This window comes from Acanthopagrus latus, chromosome 12, assembly GCF_904848185.1.
Source record: "Acanthopagrus latus isolate v.2019 chromosome 12, fAcaLat1.1, whole genome shotgun sequence".
NCBI lineage: Eukaryota > Metazoa > Chordata > Actinopteri > Spariformes > Sparidae > Acanthopagrus > Acanthopagrus latus.
The window spans coordinates 17,703,902-17,723,415 of NC_051050.1; the positions used below are offsets into that span (position 1 = coordinate 17,703,902).

At 43.0% G+C, this 19,514-nt stretch overlaps 1 protein-coding gene and 1 long non-coding RNA gene across 7 annotated transcripts in view; one reads left to right on the forward strand and one right to left on the reverse strand.

Moving 5' to 3' along the window:
• ctif (CBP80/20-dependent translation initiation factor) overlaps positions 1 to 18,511 on the forward strand; it is a 56,620-nt gene extending 38,109 nt beyond the window's left edge. For all 4 annotated transcript variants that reach the window (XM_037116787.1, XM_037116789.1, XM_037116790.1 and 1 more), the window contains 5 exons: positions 2,600 to 3,221; positions 4,350 to 4,649; positions 7,735 to 7,890; positions 14,181 to 14,234; positions 15,583 to 18,511. In XM_037116787.1, the coding sequence (XP_036972682.1) occupies positions 2,600 to 3,221; positions 4,350 to 4,649; positions 7,735 to 7,890; positions 14,181 to 14,234; positions 15,583 to 15,804 (1,354 nt within the window). In that variant the 3' untranslated portion in view covers positions 15,805 to 18,511. The remainder of the gene's footprint in view (positions 1 to 2,599; positions 3,222 to 4,349; positions 4,650 to 7,734; positions 7,891 to 14,180; positions 14,235 to 15,582) is intronic.
• LOC119029728 overlaps positions 1 to 19,514 on the reverse strand; it is a 73,291-nt gene that overhangs the window by 15,069 nt on the left and 38,708 nt on the right. The gene's annotated exons all lie outside the window — the stretch shown is intronic.

Genomic DNA, 19,514 nt, shown 5'->3' on the forward strand with positions numbered 1-19,514 from the left:
TAGTTAATGCAAACATGAAAACATTCATGAATATCAAGGGAGATAATATTGAAAGGAAAAGCAACTAGGGATTCAACTACTGATTACTTTTATTACCCATTAATCTAATTATTTTTTTCTCAATTAATGATTAAGTCTATAAAATGTGGAAAAAATGATCAGACCCCAATGAAACATCTTCAAACAGCTTCTTTTGATGTTCAAAACCCAAAGATGGTCAGAGGAAAAATATCAAGTTCTCACATTAATGTGAGAATTTGATGTTTGGCATTTTCGCTTGGGAAATGACTTGATTGATTAAGATTATCAAAGTAGTTGCAGATAAATTTGGTCGCTAGATCTTGACCAAGTTTCCAAATCCAACTCCGATGACCATTCAGTTGCACTTTTACGTGTTGGATGTAATGTTTTTCAGAGTTTCAATAAAATGGACTGACACATATTGACTACTACGCTCTGGTCAGTCAACTGTTTCTCCAGTAGAAAGAGCTGTGATTGGACACAGCACCTTATGTTACATGAGATCTGAGCAGCAGTTCAGAATTCTTGGAGCAGGTCACTGGTCCAAACGTCTCCCATTGGTGGTCTCTTTGGTTGAGATCTAGCATGTATCAGTACCTCAGTCCAAATTCTAAAACCCACATTTCTGGTCAATTGTGTTCGACTGGCAAGTAAAATTTTCTTGAAACTTGAAGAACATTTCGAAGGTCGTTCTCATATTAATTTAATTGGGTTGAAATTAATGTTTTTACAAAGGAGGTTGGCAGCTAAACTTTTGACACACAGTTCTCTTTCCCAAGGTAGAACAGCTTGCATGCTTTTGCAACGCAACCTCAGGTTGAAAGAAATTCAACCTGTTGAAGGTTTGTGGATCAGAATGTGCAAGGAAAGGCTTTTGTGAGGAAAGATGAAACGGACATTTCAGTCTTGACATTGATGAACTCAGTCGGTACAGTTACTAACTTGCTTTGCTCGTCAATCCATCCTTAACAAAACCACGGTGCAATTGATGTCACAGATATATTTTTCTTTGAGCCATGTCTACTAAACTGGTGCTGGACAAGTATTTGCTTTAACTTATCAATAATCACTGAAGTAAATGTTGATTGCACAATGAAATGACTTCTGAATAATGACATTGTCAGCGTTTGGACTGGTTCTCTGTAGACCTCACTTTCACTTTGCTATTTTGCAGCCTGGCACCATTTCTATATGCGTTCACATCTCCTTTATAGACTAAATGAATGAAGAAACTCAAGTTTGTCCGGTGTTGTTGGCAGCTGCTTTTCAGGAGAATTGAAATGGTCACATTGGCTTTGACACCAATAATACTATTTTAAAATGTCAGGAGGGCAGAAGTCGTTTGTTTCTACTTTAAATTACCATTGTGCAGGGAGCATTTTGTTCGTTTTTTTAATGTACAAAGACCCCCACTGCAATGTTGCTGAGTACATCAGAACAAAGATTTTTTTTTATTTTTCTGGCTCAACAGCCTTGTGCCTTCAGCTGTTAAGCATTTACAGACCACAGTACTGTTTAGTTGGTTACACCAATCTGCAAGGTAACAAGTATCTAAAGTTCTCAAAAGGAGGCAATTGGAGGTGTGACGTAGAAGAAAATGGAAATACCCAAGCAAAGTACCACATAATTCATCAGTACCTAAATAAATTGTACTAAGTTACATTCCATCACTGGTTATTCTATGTTTTTTTAAATGATGCACAGTGTGTGGGACTGGAAAATGTTTTTTGCATGCTAATGTCTTCATGGAATTACTTCCTGTTTCAAGTCAAGTTAACTGTGTCTAAAGGAAAAGTACTGACCGGATTCTCCCTTTGACCACACTATAACTGATATGACACTTTTGTTATTACAGAGAGAGTACAGTCCCGAGGGAACATACTGCTGGGATTGGTGTCGGTTCAAATGTGAATGATTTTATTGAATACATTTGCCAGGGACCATGTTAAAAAACAGCAAGTCACACAAATAGAAGAAATGCTTTTTTTTTTTTTTTTTTTTTAGCAGATCTTTCAACTAGCTACTTTCCATCTGCACTTCCTGTCAGGTAAAAGGCAGCGGATAGAATTCGTGAACTTCATTATCAATCTGTAATTGACCAAAGGTGTGCTAGCTGTGGCTAGTTGAGTTTTTAGCGAGTTCACAGGCTCAGGCAGATAATAGGTTGCCTCCTAGGTGCCAGGTTGGCTAATCCCCTGGACCATATGTCAGCGGCTTGTGAAGCCCAGAGCCAGTGCAGCAACAGGACAGAGCTATGCAGGACAGGGAAACACAGACACACTGTGCATCCACATGTAAGCAGCCATTGGGCTTTTGTTGTAGATGATAGGTTAACGTTTGTGTCAGGTTGTGAATCGTCATAGTTATATTTACAGAAGAGCACTGGTTAGTGACTGTAGATAAGGAGGTGAAGATAAATCAGGAATTGTGTATTTTTACTGCACTAACAATGAGTTAAATTCAGTTTTGAAGGAGGAGGCTGTGGACCATCATGGTGCCAGTGTGATACAGAGCTGAAGGTACAAGCCAGCTGCTGCCTCATCACAACGACACTAAGTGAAACCTGCTCTCATTCCAGGAGACAGCAGCGGCCTCAGGGAGGAGGAGGAGGAGGAGGAGGTGGCGGTGGTGGAGGTGGAGGTGGAGGAGGAGGGAAGAACCAACCTCAGCTGATACAGCAACAGTCACCGCAGCACCAGAGGGATCAAACCCAACAACAGTCTCCAAACCAACAGCAGCTGAACTCAACAGAACTGGGAGATAACAGAAACAGTAGTGCTGGTCGGCCGCCTCGCCAGTATCAAGGGGGACATGGGCAGCGCCAAGGAGGACCGCCACACCTTGGATATAGCCAGAACCGGCGTTGGCACCACAATCAGAAAGGTCAGGGGCACGGACAGACAAACGCTCCTGGTGATAAAGGAGTAGCCCCCAGAACAACCAAAGACAAAGAGACTGAGAATGTAAGACCGGGTGACGAGCAGATCAGACCACCTCAAGACTTCGGCAGGAAGAGTCCCCATGAATTTCCCCCGTATGAGACGACACCCACTACAAATGCCTCCCCAGATCTGACAGTTAATAAGGAAGCTCTCACCTCACCAGGAAGTGGGAAAGCAAGCGAGGGCCAGTCGGACCAGCCCAAAATCAGCTTGCTGCAGTCTTCTAAGGAGAGGCTGAGGAGAAGACTAAAGGACAAGGTACTGAAAAGCTGCTTAGTGCCTGTCAGTCCGTATTAAGGCAATCAGGACCAATGTGTACACACGCTACCATTTAGTCTTACAGCACACACACATACACTGTCATTAATGTAAAGGCATATAGACACACACTTTTCTTCCAATGCCTTGCTTTAGTTCTTTAGCATTCAGATTGACACACTGGGACCAGCAGGGAGGGGGGGGGGCACTTGTTCTCACTGAGGAGGCGGAGAAACTAAAGCGGCATTAGCTTAACAGTTTTTGATGTTTTCCACTGTGTGCTCTAAACTGGCGAGTCAGCCAACTGTGTTGCTGCTCTCAGCTTCCTCTTTCTGCAGCTAACTCATTACCACCAGGGATGGTTTGATTTGACAGCACGGGACTCCCCAGCAGGCCGCGAGGCAGGAATTAATAAACATATCCTCAGTGAATCAATGGATCCAGTCTGAGAGCCAGCTTTCGCTTCATTGGGGTGTACTGAACTTGAATGAGCTAATGATATGTTAAATATTTATTTTTCGACTGAAAAGTTTATTAGATCTTAGCATCTTGGGTACAAGTAAAAAACACTGAAACGTTGTCACGTGCAAAGTGCCCTTTGTCATGTTGGTGTAGACATTAGCACAGTGTTTCCAAACCAAGGGTACTTGAACGGCGGGGGATTTTCCTTTTACTTCACTTGTCAGTAGCACAACTGCAAACTTGACCAACTTAAAACACTTACACTTCAAACAAACAGAAACAAATAAAACAATACATGTGTTCAGATAATTAACTGTTCTCAAGCTGGGATTGATAGGATTGCAGAAACCAGCAGGAGCAAGCTAAATTTTGAAAATTATCTAACTGAAAGAATCCTGTCCCCTCCCTTCAGGCCTCTTCTGGCCAGTCCAGACATTCATGCTTTTGTAACTAGAAAACTACCACCATAAAAATTGAAAGTCACCCTACTAACTATGAAATATACAGTTTGATTGACTTTTCTCACCTTTATGTGTGTGAAAAATTACCCCACACATTTATTTATCCTTTCTCACTTAAAAAATCCTTCCTATGTGGTAGACCTCAGACCTTTGTTGACAGTGACTACTGTATTGTCACAATTCATGGTATCCCATCCCCCCCCAGGAGGAGGCCCGTGTGGAGGCATCAGGCTCCGGCTCACAGAGCATGGACCGGCTGGTGGACCTCCTCAACAGCATGAGGAGCAACAGCAGCGGCGTTGAACAGCAGCTGGCGTCTTTCATGGAGGAGGCCCAGCTATCAGCGCGGTCGGAGGAGACCCTGTCCCAGGTGGTCAGCGCCATCTACTCCAAGGCCGTGTCAGACAGGAGCTTCGCCGCCACGGCTGCCAAGCTCTGTGACAAGATGGCGCTGTTCATGGTGGAGGGGACCAAGTTCAGATCGCTGCTCCTCAACATGCTGCAGGTGAAAGGAGGGGAGGGGTATCTTCACTGTTTTCTTCTTTCAGTGGTCAAATAACTCAGACTTCATTAATATCAACACTCTGTTCCTTACTGAATAGATTTGATGGACGGATGCTGTAGGTACCAAGCTAATGTAGTTATCTCCTACAGAGACACAGTTTGACATCCAACCTTGACATACTGGCCAGTTCTTAGCTATTTACAGACTGGTTGACAAATACCCTGGTACTGACCTGAGTCCAGAATTGGTATGTGGGATTTACCAGAGGTCACCAAAAGGAGAAAGTTGTGCATTTTCTCGCAATGAAACTAACTGGAAAGTATATTGTGATATTTCTGCTTGTTCTGAAGTAACTGCTTTGTTGCTGTAGAAGACTGGCTGCTGATTGTGCAACAGGCTGCTGTTGTGGTAATGAGCTGGCAGAGCAGCTTCACCATGGTTAAAATGACCACAGTGATACGAGTGTCTCTGCTTCTGTCTGTGCATGGCCACGGTTCTGAATCTTAGTGGATCTTGTGAGCTTCAGTTTTGAAGAAAAGGAATAAGTGTCTTCTGTAAATAGCTTTATGCGCGTAGATATTTTAATACATTCCGATGCTTTCTTGTGTGTCTTGGCTCATTTACAGATTGATCTCACAGCATTCGGACCAGTCTGCAAGTAATCCATCAGCAGCAATTGATTTACAATTAAGTCACAATTAAGGGCTGAATATACCGACACACCAACAAAACCGTTGTTCCAGTACAGCGCGCCTAGCGTGCACTCTCCTCTAGCACCTGTGACACGTTTTCCTAGCGGCTTTTAGAAGTTGGAATATTTTAAGCGCTGGGCATGGAGTCTCGCTGCTTTTTTTCCATTAATGAAGTAGTATGATCACCAGTTGTGCATGCATCCCTGCTCCACAGCTGCACAACGCTTCCCAAAACACACTTTTTTGAGGCGTTGGTCTTGAAATGTTCAGTCAATCAAAAATCAACTCTTCATGCAAAGAGCTCAAGTGCACTGTTGTTCCAGCTGCGTTTCTCTGTCTTTTATATATTGAAAATCATTGGATGTAGACTGTTGGTAAGCAAGCCTTTGCCAAACCATCATAGATGACCAAGAAAAACAAGAAATCTGGCAACAACGTCTGCTGAAACTCTCTATCTTTTAAATGAAACTTTCTTTTACATTTTCTTTCTTTTTCTTTCACTAAATTCTACTGCTTTTCTTTAAATTCCTCCCTGTTTAACCTCAACCTGAATGTCCCTGAAAGTACATCAATTACTGTGAACATGATGTCCTCAAACAACCTTTTAAAGCTTGTTTTTCTGTTAGTTTTAACACAACCTTAGTTTTTTTAGTTTTTTTTTTTTTTACGAGAAAGCACTTTCAGGTGGAAGCCAACTCTGGGTGTGTGATGTAGTGATTTCGTACAGTAAATGTCAGCGAGCAGAGCCACTAATCCACACACCCAGGGGAGAGAGAGAGACCCGTCCCCCCACCCCTTCCCTTCACCCTCCATCCCTTCACTTAACTGCACAGTTCCAGTCTTGCACACATGATGAAAACATCCTCTCAGCCGTTGTATATTTCACTACCCCTCTCTCCCTCTCCCTCCTTGTCCCTCATGAGCTCTCTATTACCGCGCTCCCCCCAGTCTTATTGCCTCCCCTCACCCTGAACGACACGGGCCAGTGCGTCGCTACCTCTCCCTGCACACTTTCCCCCCTCGCTCTCTCTTTTTCTAGCCATGCTCCTCCCGTTCACCCCTCGCGCCATCCTGAGAGCCTAGGAGAAGGCTTGAAATGTTAAACCACCTGCTGCCTGCCGGTCATGTTCATCTCTGTTTAATTTTCCCCAACTTTGAATTAACTTTACGCTTTTTTCTCCTCCCTTTTGTTTTTGTGTTTTTCCATTCAAACGCCTTTTCCTTGACATGTTTGTAACTTTATCCTGGACTCAGCAACAGTGAATCCCGCTTTAATCCTTTTAACCCCCTTTCTCCATTTTTTATTAATCCCCCTCCCCCCTTTCACCACTGTGTGGTCCCTCCTCTTCTTTTTATTTTCTCATTTCCCAGCCTGCCAACTCGAGACCCCCTCCCTGTGTCTGACATTTTGGCTTTTTGCTTTAAAACATTTTAAAATGTCATAAGTGGGCTCCTGAAGGCTGTCATTACCGATTGTTGCTTCCAGACCCCTGGAACTCAATGTGGGGGCAATTAGTTTGTGACCACGCTGCTTATTAAAAGAGAAGCGTCAGGGTTTGTTGTTGCTTTGATTAGCCAGACTGTTGCATGTGGCCTCGCTAATGCTGTCGGCACCTTCCTCATCATCCTCTTTTATTAAATGAGCTTGTCTTTTCTCCTGCCGTGTTTTGTTAAATGTGTTTATGTTGCCATTTTGCCACACTGACTTGCTGTTTGAGTGTCAAACACCGTGGATATGTCCTTGGAGGTGGGGGAGCCGCGTTTAGTTGTTTGTGAGCGTGCGTGGTGTGTTTGTTTCTTGACAGTTATATATTCTGTGTACATCCACATACATGAAGGCCTTCATTGTGGGAGCTAGTGAATATAAGCTGCTCGTGTTTCCATCGCACTTCAGTCCACAGCAACTAGCAGAAAAATGGTGAAGGACCCTGACTGTTGATAAAGTTTCAGTTTAACCCGCTGTATAACATCTTCACAAGTGCACATAAAGCATTAACCCATATTAACCCCCACACTTTCACAGCACTGACGCAGTTCACTACCCCTTCACTTTCAAACCAAATTAACATATTCTCCTCCACTCCTGGCAGATAAAAGAAATTCATGAATTTGTTTAATGTGTTTTTCGACTGCTTTTTGGCTTTAAGTACCCTAAACTGCAGGGTTAATACATGTGCCACCTACAAAAAAAAAAAGCTCCCATCAGAGAGATAGCAGAGATGTTAATGGCGATTACCACCACTGCACATGAATTCATGAAACACTTAAATATCCTCTCGCCTGCCGCCTACGCAGAACTTGTATTACACATTTACAAAAGCTGGAGGGACTCTAGTGTTTTAGTGTGTTTTCCTCGATTGTAAGCGACTATTTTTCTTTTTTCCTCCCCGCAGAGGGACTTCGCCCGTCGAGATGAGCTCCAGCAGGCAGACGTGGAGGGGTGGTTAGGTTTCATCACCTTCTTGTGTGAGGTGTTTGGCACCATGAGGAGCAGCTCCGGGGAGCCTTTCAGGGTGCTGGTGTGTCCCATCTACACCTGCCTACGAGAGGTTTGTATCCACATCTACACCTGTTTCTTTTTTCTTTCTTTAATCAATAAGAAAATGAGTAACTAGAGATGCAACAATCGGTCACATTCACACATAAGGGTTGCCAAGGGTTATGAATTTGCGCATTTATTTTGATGATAACAATGTGTAGTCTGAACCGATACAGCTCTGTAACAGTTTGTCAGATGTGATGTAGGTGCTGAAGTCAAACAAAACTCATTACATCATAACAATGCAACGTGTTGAAAACTTGCATCTTCAAGTAAACATGTACGTACCGCCTCTCACTGAAGTGACAGACAAGTGATAGAGGAGCAGAGTGGCTGAGACAGCGACACCTTTCACCCTATTACAAGACACTGTACCATCAAAATGATTTTAGAATCTGTCATTTTACATTATGTTAAGAAATAAACATCGCCCATGAACATTGCATAGGTGCACATCCATCAATAACCAATCAGTCCAATCCCATCCATGAGTTCCAGGGAGAGAAAAAAAGCGTCCAGTTGCACCAGGCCAGAATTTCCTGTTTTTGGCCAGACCCAGTCTAGACTCCAGACACCACAGCGGGCCTTGGTTAGTGGTGCAACCAGTCAGGACACCATTAGTTCCAGGAAAATATGTGACCCCAGGTTCAGTTCTCATCAGCTGGTCATGCTCTGTTATGCACACTCCAGTGGAGCCACAGCAGACGAGCCACGAAACAGAAGTGGTTAACGACAGATGGGATACTGAAAGGGGAAGCGAGCGAGGGGAGGGGAGAGAGAAGAGGTGAGAGGAAGCTGAGGAGACTGCGGTCAGGTTGACAGTTAGTGCAGAGGAAGTGTACTCACGGCAGAACAGGTAGAGGAGGGAGGGGTAGATGACAGAATCTGGGAATGAAAATTGTTTTTAATGCGTAGTTTGAGAGGTAGAAAAGAAATAATGGCAGGGTTGAGGCAAGGTAGTTTGCCAACCACGTCCACACCTCTGCCGGTCTGGTACTCAGAAACACAACAATCAACTCAACTTAATGCCATCCACGCCCTGTCTGAGTGTATGCCCGGGGCACTATCTCAGCAGAAGGCCCAGCAGCAGGACCCAGGGTGTGGACGTCCAGTGTAACCAGGCAGAAATAAACAAACACACATCCATTTTCCAGCATCAGCAGTGTCACGTGAAGCCTCATGGTGCTTGATGAACACAACGCAAGTAGGAACAATGTCAAAGCATTTGTAAAATCATGTGTTTGACAGTGTTTCCCACAGGGTGTTTGGGTCCCCCAACAGAAAGGTTTGTACATTTTAAAGTTATATTAATCAATTTGGTGCACAACTAAGAGCCTAGATCTATGAAGATCTTGTAAACAATGTAATCATAAACATATTGATTGTATTTAGGGCAGCAACTAATGTTTATTTTCATGGTTGATTAATCTGTTGGATATTCTCTTGATGAATCGATCATTTGTTTGGTCTGTAAAATGCATGAAATCAGCGAAGCAAAGGTTTTTCTTTCGTTCTGCTTCCTTTTGTTCGTTAGTCTTGCTGCTGTTTCAGCATGTTACTGTGGTTACATACGGTCGGTTGTTAAGAAACTTTGTGGCAAATGTGATTGAGCCAAGGAACATGTGCATTACGCAGTTTAAATCTGGTGAATCAGAGATGAATATTTACTCTATACTCTATATTTAGAGTATAAACCGTATGCAAATCACATCCTAGACTAAGCTGCATGTGCAAGATGAAGACAATAGATTATTTTTGTAACACTTTCATTAAAAAAGAGGGAACGAAGAAAAACAATTATTTTGTAAGAAGAAAAACTTTTGTGCAGCCTAACGATTATTGGAAATGAGTAGGCAGATACCAGGGCACTCAAATTGTCAAATTAAATCAGATCTGGTGGACAAGTTTGATTTTACACAGCTCAAACTGTTGTACGCACAAAGACAGAAATATGCAAACACATTCTTTTCACCAGATTTCTAAAGCTGCGTGTATGCCTGATTCTGTTTTATAAACATCAACCACTGCAGAAACAGCACAAGTACAAGCTTGATTTCCACTCCCACAATTATCCATCAGTGAATGTAGAAATGCCCTTAAACATCTGTTGGCATATCGGTACCTGTGCCCATTCCACTCATTAGATTGGTCAATGGGAAGAACGGAAAAGAAGAAAAAGTACAACTGATTGTTTCATCAGCAAACAGACTCTTACGCACAGCTGAGGATATTTACAGCACCCACACATTTACCTGTTTACCATCGTTGCTGTGATATCTCAGTCATTATTATTAAGCGTGAGAAGGATGATTAGTGACTAATCTAAAGAGCTCATACTGAAACCAAACTTTACAAAGGGCAGGGTCAAATGAAAACAGCACAGGGAAGTAATGAATATCTGTAGGGGAAGGAATTGTATAAAATGCTGTTGTATATTTTGGGAGGTAAAAATGCTCTTGAAATCTGTTGGAACAACATTCTATTAAACTGAGCTCATCTTTCTGTCTGAAAGTGTAGTAACTGACCTGACTCAAGCCTGTGTTGCATTTTCATTTAAATCAAGTAAATAACAAACCCTATTGACAGGACACAGACAGCAGGTTTATCACTTATTATCACTATGATTTTAACTGAAAGCACCGTGTCAGTTGACATGGCTGAGCCAGCCTTATATCAAGACATCATTTCTAAATACGTGTGTGTCCATTCTTTGGGCCCTCTAAGTGAAAAAGTGAATAAAACCTGATCTTATTAAAGCGAATGACCCGCACGCCCAGAAAGGCCTTCGTCAGCTGCACACCATTTAAATAACAGTGCCTTGGTATCTAAAATCAGCAATCGCCCTCACAGTCGGAGACAATCAGCCCACAGTATATTCAGACAATGGTTACATAAGTATCCTTTAAAAATATGTCCTTAAATATTCTGAGCATCAAGCCTTTCAGTAAGTGTGTTATATTTTACATTAAGTTGTATTTATAGCCCATTATGTTAAGCGTTCGATACAGTACAGCACTGAGGCGACAGAAATAGAGTAATATTATGTATGAAACTATGGGAAGTGCTTGTCCTGACGCCAGGTCCGCTGTTGCTATGCAACTATTAGAAACCAAGTTCAAGTTGAAGTAGAAATAATTTTAACTTTGAGCACTCAGTGTCATTAGTATCCTTTTGAAACGTGTTTTTCTCTCTGCACGTATACACCCTGTCTTCTCTTTTTCAGCCAGCAGTGTGATGACAAGTCTCAACATATACAAATATACACAAGTTCAAGTCAAAGTGACAGATGGATAGATGTTGTTTGTTTTTAGAGGATGTTTTTCTGGTCGACTTCATTGAGTCACTCGAGGTGTTGTCCCTTCATTCAGTGCCGCACGAGGATCACAGCTGTCCCAGTATGTATTGCGTTTTATGTTCCCGATCAAATGTCTTTTGAATGAAAACACTGTAAATGCAAATCAAGGTTTCCCAGTGCAGCCAGCTCTGTCTGTTGATGATGTAACTAACCAGAGATCTGGCTGTTTTCAGCTCCAGCAGAGAGACTGTGTGCGCGTTCGGCAGTCTCACACAAACCGTTTCTCCCGAAGGTTTTGGAGCAGCAGAGGAGGGTCGTCTCATTGGAGAACAGAGAGGGAAAAAGAACAGTGATCGCAGTGCATAGGAGAAGTGATTATAGATGACTATAGATTAGATCGTTTAAAATGCACTGAGCAAAAAACTCGTCCCTCGGCTCCCCAGAGAACTCATTATGAGCTAATCCTGCTTGTCACATCGCTCTCCGACGCTGGAAATGACGGGACTTGAGTTCCCACATCAAACGGCCACACTGCCACCACACCCGTCTGAGCATACTGAGGAGCTGACGTCTGCGCAACTGCCGGGCCTGAGTGATAGGTGGAATACCATTAAGCTTACTGTGTGGAAATAACAGGCCAGCTGGTACTGAATGTAGACCGCAGCATCAGATGGTGGTTTTTCTCTTTCAGTTATCAAGATTCAGTTTTTTTTTGTTTGTTTTTTTTCCTTTCGTAAAGCAAGTGTTTAAACATGATTTAGTTTGTATATGGGGTTCTGTTACAAGTGTTGAAATGGAACTGAGTTATTTGGCTCGTACGCACGCAGCAGGTTAGTTTGATCCTTTTTGATTTTAATTGGGCAATAACTTTGTTTTGCTAATTGGATGCGGTGGAAGCAAGACGTGAACACAAAATTGATATCCTTTAAAGTCGATCTGGCAAGCTTGTTAGCAAAAAGGTGCTTATTTACTCGTCCATCGGTTATGTAAGCGGTATTAATTATTCAATTGGAGTTGTGTTTCTAGCAAACCGATAAGTCCAATAGACCTAATCACTGACACTTAGGTGGAAAACTGCAGAGATATATGAAATCGACAAACTTGTTTGTTTCTGCAGACATGCTCAGCTGTAAGTATTGGGTTTAATGATTTATAGCTAAACACGGTGGTCCACTCTGTCTGACGTTTCTGGGAAAGGAAGCGTAAAACTCTTTGTAGATTCACAGCTAAATGTATGCGAACGCACACAGCCAGAAGATGCATTCGTATTATTTTTGTCAGAATCGCAAAGCTGTGCGTGCGCCCGATTTTGTTGTTGATTCAGAATCATTGTGAGACAGTTTAATTTCCACTTCGACAATTATCAATCAGTGGGTGTTCAGACGCCCTTATACATGCATCTGAATATTGATACTTGTGTCCACGCCACCACTCATTAGAACAGGGTGAACAGAAAATAAGCAGCATGATGCAGTTTGACCGACTGTGTTCCATCAGGAGGATCTTCAACAGCACAAGAACAACGCTGTTTACATGTTGTCTGTGGCTATTTATAGAGCCAGGCATATGTGCCTGGAAACCATCATCGCACAATATCTCAGTCATCGTTAATAAATCAAGCTATAGAGCTAGACTTTACACAGTTCTTCACAGTCTTGGGTAACATGAAAAGAGCTTTGACCAATAATTAATGGTTTCAATGTAATTTTTTTTTTTTTTTTTTTTTTTTTAAGCAACATAGTTTCTAAATGTGATCTCTCAGTTACATTTTACTGAATGCTGTGCAGACTACAAAATAAATAAAAACAAACAATCAGGAACAAACAAACAACTTCTAAGTTATTTGATAAATGAAGTCTACTAAACAGTGACATCTCAGACTAATTGCAAGTTTAAACTCAAACTGTCATTTTCTTTAGTCTGTGTCCCAACAGGTTAATTAGATCTTCAGCTTGACATTAGTTAAAGGTGATAATTAAGAGAGCATCAAACGTGTATTTTGGATGATTGAGCTGTACAAACTTTAAACTAACATTGTGAAAAGAGACACTTAAATTGAATCTGAGTCCAGCGACCATCTTTTAGCTCTGTTTTTGGTCTCTACCACCTCTTGGCTGAAGTATCTGGCTTGATAATGATTGATGACTAAACAATGAGCTGTAAAACACTCCAAATCTGTGGCACTCCGGCAAGATGCAAACCTAGATGATACTTCTGTGTAGGTGTGTCACTCTGAGCAACCCTCTTTCACATGTGTGCCTGTACCCAGTATTTATACCTCATTTTGCTGATCGTGCAGCAGATTTAATTAGACATAACTCCACCAACAACACTCCCTGTTACTTCCTTCACCTGCATCAGGTCATTTAAAGCTTGGAAACAGCCTACGAGCTGAAAAAAGGGAGTATTCAACCAAAATTCCTCTCTGCTGAAATCTGACACCACACGTTCACAGTCCAAAATGGTGTCAGCCTGACTCCCTTTGTCGCCATCCCTGCTTTGTTTGAAAGTACCAGTTGTGTGCCCATCTGTGCATGGGGCCAGCGTCGGGGAGAAAAGCCAGCTAGCGTGTTTACCAGCGCCGCGGTTTGTTTTTGGCCACGCTGTGTGTGTACAGTGTGTGCGTCTGTGTGTATATGGGGATATACAGCGAGCCTTGGTGTGTGATGGTTAGCTAGCTTGCCAAGATGAAAGCCTGCCGTGTTGACTTCCAAGATTTAAAATGTTAATGTAGAAAATATTTACAATCAGGATTAGGTCTTTTTCCTTTTTTTTTTCCTCCTCCTTTCTCTTGTGAACTGATTAACACAACAAACACTTGCATTTGCTAAATTTCTTCCCAACCCATGTGGCATTTATCCAAATATACACATCTATATACATCTATAAGCCTCGCAATGCTGGACTTCTTTGTATCTACATTTGAATTTTCTCAGGATTTATTTTGCTTTGTGCAGCTTTTTGCTTTGCAGTATATTCACAGTGTCTGCTCTTGTGTCTTTTAGCTGCTGGAGTCCACAGATGTGAAGGAAGACGCCGTCCTCTGCTGCTCCATGGAGGTATGAACCCCCCCCCCCCACACACACACACACACACACACACACATACACTTAAAGAGCAAATTGTAAAATATGCCAGCAGTCAGTCTAATAAATGAACAAAATGTCAAGACATGAAATACCCTTACTTCTGTCCACCCGTCTAAACAGAAAAATACAGGAATTCAAATTTCTCTGACCAAACTAAGTACAAGCTTTTCTCTCCAACATCACCTCTGATTTGGCTGAAAAAATTCCTTAATTCATAGAGTGAGCCCTCTAGACTGGGCATGTTTTAATTGCGTTACAGCCGTAATACGATCGCCAAAGCTGACTGCAACAAAACAATACTCATGGCTCTATCGCCTGCACCATGGCACGTTTCCTTGTAGCGTTGCTGTTCTCTGCTCTGTATTTCAAAATAAAACAACAGGATTTACAGCACAGCTAATCGGAAATATTATAGACAAGTTTAAAAGACTTTACAACATAGCCGTCCCTGTCTGCCATGCTTTGTTGTCCCTGATCATAGTCTTGGTCAGAGCTGCTGTAAAACATCTCTGTACTGTATCTCCGTGGTGTCAAACGGACCTCTGTCAGTCTTGGAGGCTGTTTTCAGACCCAGTTCAGTGTCACAAACTCACTAGCTATTAGACTCAGTTAGCCGTGGAGCCAAAGGTTGCTAGCTACAAAGCAAAGAGCAACAATTGTTGCTGCGGCCAATCTTTTTAGAGCTATATCTGTGAGGCTTGAGTTTTTTAAATCTCTGTAAGAGCAGGTCGACTAAATTAAATCCAGGAAAACATCTGAACGAATGTACATAAGAGACAAATTCCAACAACAGAAACCCACAGAGCCCATGTTGTATTCAAATACACAGTGCTCTCCAGCATGTTCTGTTTATAACAAAATGAAAAACACATCTTTGATATTCCAAAGCAGCCTCCTGAGGGTTATGAATAATGAACCAGTGCAGGTGAATTTAAGTAGAATTATGGATTAAATCAGACCGAGTTGGTCAGCTCATTTTGCAGGAGCAGAACACTCACTCCCACCAGAGATAATACGTTTTGAAAAAAAGAAAAGAAAGAAAAGAGAGATGGAGCAGAGACAGGTGAGCTCTGCTTGGCAAACAGTTCCCAGATGCTCACAAACACAACCACATCCTTTGCTTATCCTGATTACTTACCAGCAGAGACACACACACACACACACACACACACACACACACACACACACACAGCTCTATGGCCAGAGGGTGTGTGAACCTCTGCTGTCTGACAGTATCCACAGTAACAAGGTGCCAGACGATGTGTTTTGCTCACACACCTCTTCTCTGACCTCCTCCCTCTCCTCTCCTCTCCTCTAGTTGCAGAGCATGGGGCGTCTCCTGGAAGAGCAGCTCCCAGAGATGATGACGGAGCTCCTGGCGGCCGTCAGGGACAAGATGCTCTGTCCGGCCGAGTCCCAGCTGACTCGCTCTCTCCTCATGGAGGTCATCGAACTGCACGCTCACCGCTGGAGCCCCCTGGAGGCTCTTACCACACAATATTACAACCGTACCATCCAGAAGCTCACCACCACTGCCTAGGTGCCAGCTGCCCTGCAGGAGGAGAGGAGACAAGCCCCCCCCCCGACACCCAGAGGAACATTTTCCTCTAGTTTTACCAAAACCTTTAATAATCATGCCTCTCTCTACATAAAAACATGCTTTACGTGATGATTATTTAACTGTACATTTTGATATTTTCTCCACTGCCGCAAACAAACCAGAAACAGTTGGCTCTGACACTACATGTGGCATTCAAACAATGAGAATCTGACACACATTGGAGAAACACTAACGTATATATGGCCAGTAGGGGCGTGCTTGGCCACACATGTGGGGGGCTCGCCTGGTGGAGGGATAAAGGAGGGAACAGAAAAGAGTGGGGTCACACAGGGGAGAGGAGGAGAGGGCAGCAGCCTGCCCGTGGGGAATAGAGAGATCCGTACCCAAAGATGAATGGAGGGAGGGAGGGAGGGAGGGGGGTCAGGGTAGTCCGTGTCAGTCTCTTCATTGTGTTCATTTGCCCACCATCCTCCCCCTCTTCTGTCTCTCCGTCAGCCCCTGGGGTCTGTGTGGCTGATAAAAGAGAGAGGAGGAGGAGGAGGAGGCGGCATGGAGCAGACACGATGCTGTCTGTCTGGGCCGTCTGCCCCGCCGGGCCAGGGACCAGGTCAAAGGGCCCTTAGCAGTGGAGCTCCCCAGCTCCCACAGCTCCTCCCTGCCTTTGTTTCCCCCAGCTCCCCCACCACCACACCCCCCAGCAGGAAGCCTTTTTGTGGGGATGAGACAGCGGGCCTGCTGGGCCGGGCTGGACTGAGGATAAGGATCAGGCTGGCTAGAGCAGGGTGGCAGATGGCTGCTTGAGCCCATGTGAGACGACGACACACTCCTAACACACCCCCTCTGGCACCCCGAGCTCGGCCCGATGTCGCCAACAGAAGCAGTAGGAAAACCGTGGTGGGTGGTGGGTGATGGTGGGTGATGGTGGGTGATGGTGGGTGGGGGGGGCCGTATTAGAAAAGCATTAAAACTGCTGCCTGATAATTCTTTTGTTTTCGTCCTCCAGGGGAATGTCTCTTCTCCTCTGTTAAGCAGTGCATGTCCATGCTTTGTTAACCACATCAATGATATTATATTATTATTTTTTTAATCATTTAGTGTTTTTATGGTTGTCGTTTTATTTTGAAGTCTCGTTTTTATGATAAACTGTATGTCTGAGGTAATAGTAGTAGGCCTTATTGCACAGGTTTGATTTGTTTTGCACTGTTTGAAGGAGATTTGCTTTAGAATTCAAAAGGAGAAAAAAAAGCAAAAGTTTGAAATTGAAAGAGTGCTTGAGGATTAATATTAAAGATCTCAATAGTGAGAGATGTGAGTTGAGCATAGCGAGAGATATTTAGGATGTTTCAATGGACTGGTGGCCTTGTCAATTATCCATTTTATATAGGAGCTCTCTTGTTTGGGAGGCCTGTGGCAGCAGAGGACTGAACAGTTGGACTTATTCACATCATTCTGTTGCTGAAGGAAAAAAACAAACAAAAAAAAAGTGATGTGACAACAAAAAAAAAATACAAGCATGGCACACAGAGAAACTAAACTTCTCCTTCTCAAGCCATTCTTTGCCGTGGACATTTTGCAAGTGTTTAATATTGACTGTATTTGATCTTGCTTTGTTTTTGAGGAGGAAAAAAAAAAAGACGAATATTAACCTGTGTATTTGAAGATGACAATGATGAAAAGATTATTGTATGACCTCATTAGCTAGTCATATGTGACCCTTATTCCAGCTAACGTGTGAACTATGATATTGACGTACCAAGCCAATCATGTACCATTTGTAAATGGGCTCTATATATAGTCTGCATACAGTATATTTACAAGTATTTAAACACATTCGAATAGGAACTGGGGGGGATAGTGCAACACAGGACAAACTGTGGCTGTGCGGCTCGAGGTCGGCCCATTTTTATCAGGAACTAGCTGGTTGTTTGGGAGTTATCGCACACTTGAATACACATACTTAGTTTCCCATTGGATTTGTGGGCAGTTTTAAGTGTTTTTTTATATTATTTTCTCTGTCTTGCATCAAGAATAAAGATCCTGTGTGGTAGAAACACAAACCCAGAAGATTAGTTAGATGAGAAGGGTGATTTTTAAAGCTCACAAATGTTTGTGGAGGCGCAGCCTAATCGTCTGTAACTGTGTGTCTGCTGAAGAAGTGATTTATTGTTTTTTTTTTTTGTCTTTATTTTATGTCTAGGTTTCTATTTAAATTATACTTCGCTCATTTATATATATTTTCCCGTCTGGTGGGTTTTCAAGACATCTGAAACTGTTGTGATACCTAGCTTGCTGGCAAGTGTGTAAGTGTGGTATTACCGTGTTTTAGTTCAAGAGAGAGAAAAAAAAAAGTCCATCGGTGAGTTTCCATTATGCAAAGAGCGACTCGCTCTCACAGCAGATGGGGGCAGGTGGAGATCCCCCCCCCCTTGTCTGTGGCACTGGAGCCCCCACCCCCCCCACCCTGCGTGCCCTTAGACCCCTCTGCTCGGGTCACATGACTCACTCGACGATTGAATGAGACGCACCTTCATTTGCATACTCTAATGAATTTTGGAAAAAAAAAAAAAGAAGAAGCTCCGGGTCGGCGCACAGGCAAGCTGTAGATTGGCAATATCTGTGAGCTCTTGTTTGTTTTTCTAAGCAACTGAAAAATAAAGTAACAGGATAAAAAAAAAAAAAAAAAGATGTGACAGAACAAACTGGTGTGTGTTTTTTTTTTTTTTTCTTCTTCTGTGTGGGATCATGAAGACGTCACAAAAGGAAACGCAGTTTCCTCCGCCGTAACTAATCTCAGCACCGCAGTAGGTCATTATACTAACAATTCATACATGTGCACACTGGAACTCCTCATCTACATGTCTTCGCCTTTACATCGTCACACATTAAAAAGCCCACGCTTTGGGATTGGAACAACAGAGCGTGTGCGTTTGTCTGCTGCAGCACGTCCTTGGTCAGTGATTTGCCTTTGGTGAGCCCTGACACATGCCTGGGGCTCCCCGACTGCGGGCGTCCCAACGGGGGCTCTCGTGTCGGGGGTTCGCCTCGTCTCCAGAACCTACAGGACGTCCTTCAGCGCTCGTCCACATCAATCAACATAATCCCATGTGTCAGAGTATTTAAATGCGTTTGACATTGTGAGACACACTTTGAAACTTGCCATCAACACCGTGACAAGCTCTTGTGTTTTTGACGGAGATGGATTTATGATGATGGTTTAATTTAGAATCAAAATATGCGCAAGCTCCTCTTCTGAACACAATACAAACCGGGGACAATACGAGAGAGATTATACAGTAATAGAACAACTCATGCTGCTTTAGTATAAGAAGAAAGGGAGAAGAAATGGTGGCAGACACAGTGAATGTGCAGGAGGAGATGAAGTGGGAAAACATATAGATGTGTAAATATATAGTAATGTATGAATCTTGGGACAGTATATAGGAGCCTATTGAGGGCTAAATGCAAATGGTGGAAGAAAGACAGCGCCGGCCTTGGCTGACAATTAGCATCACGGTTAATTTGTGTCTGTGCAGTGAAAACAGACAGTTGAACAGGCTTGTTAGCCCTGTGGGATAATGTCTCGCTGGCTCACTGTGCTGCAGGAGCCGAAAAACGTAAAGATACAGTAGCTCTTTCTCCGATTTAGAATCAGATCACATTACAACAAGATGGTGTAACTCGCCTGAGAG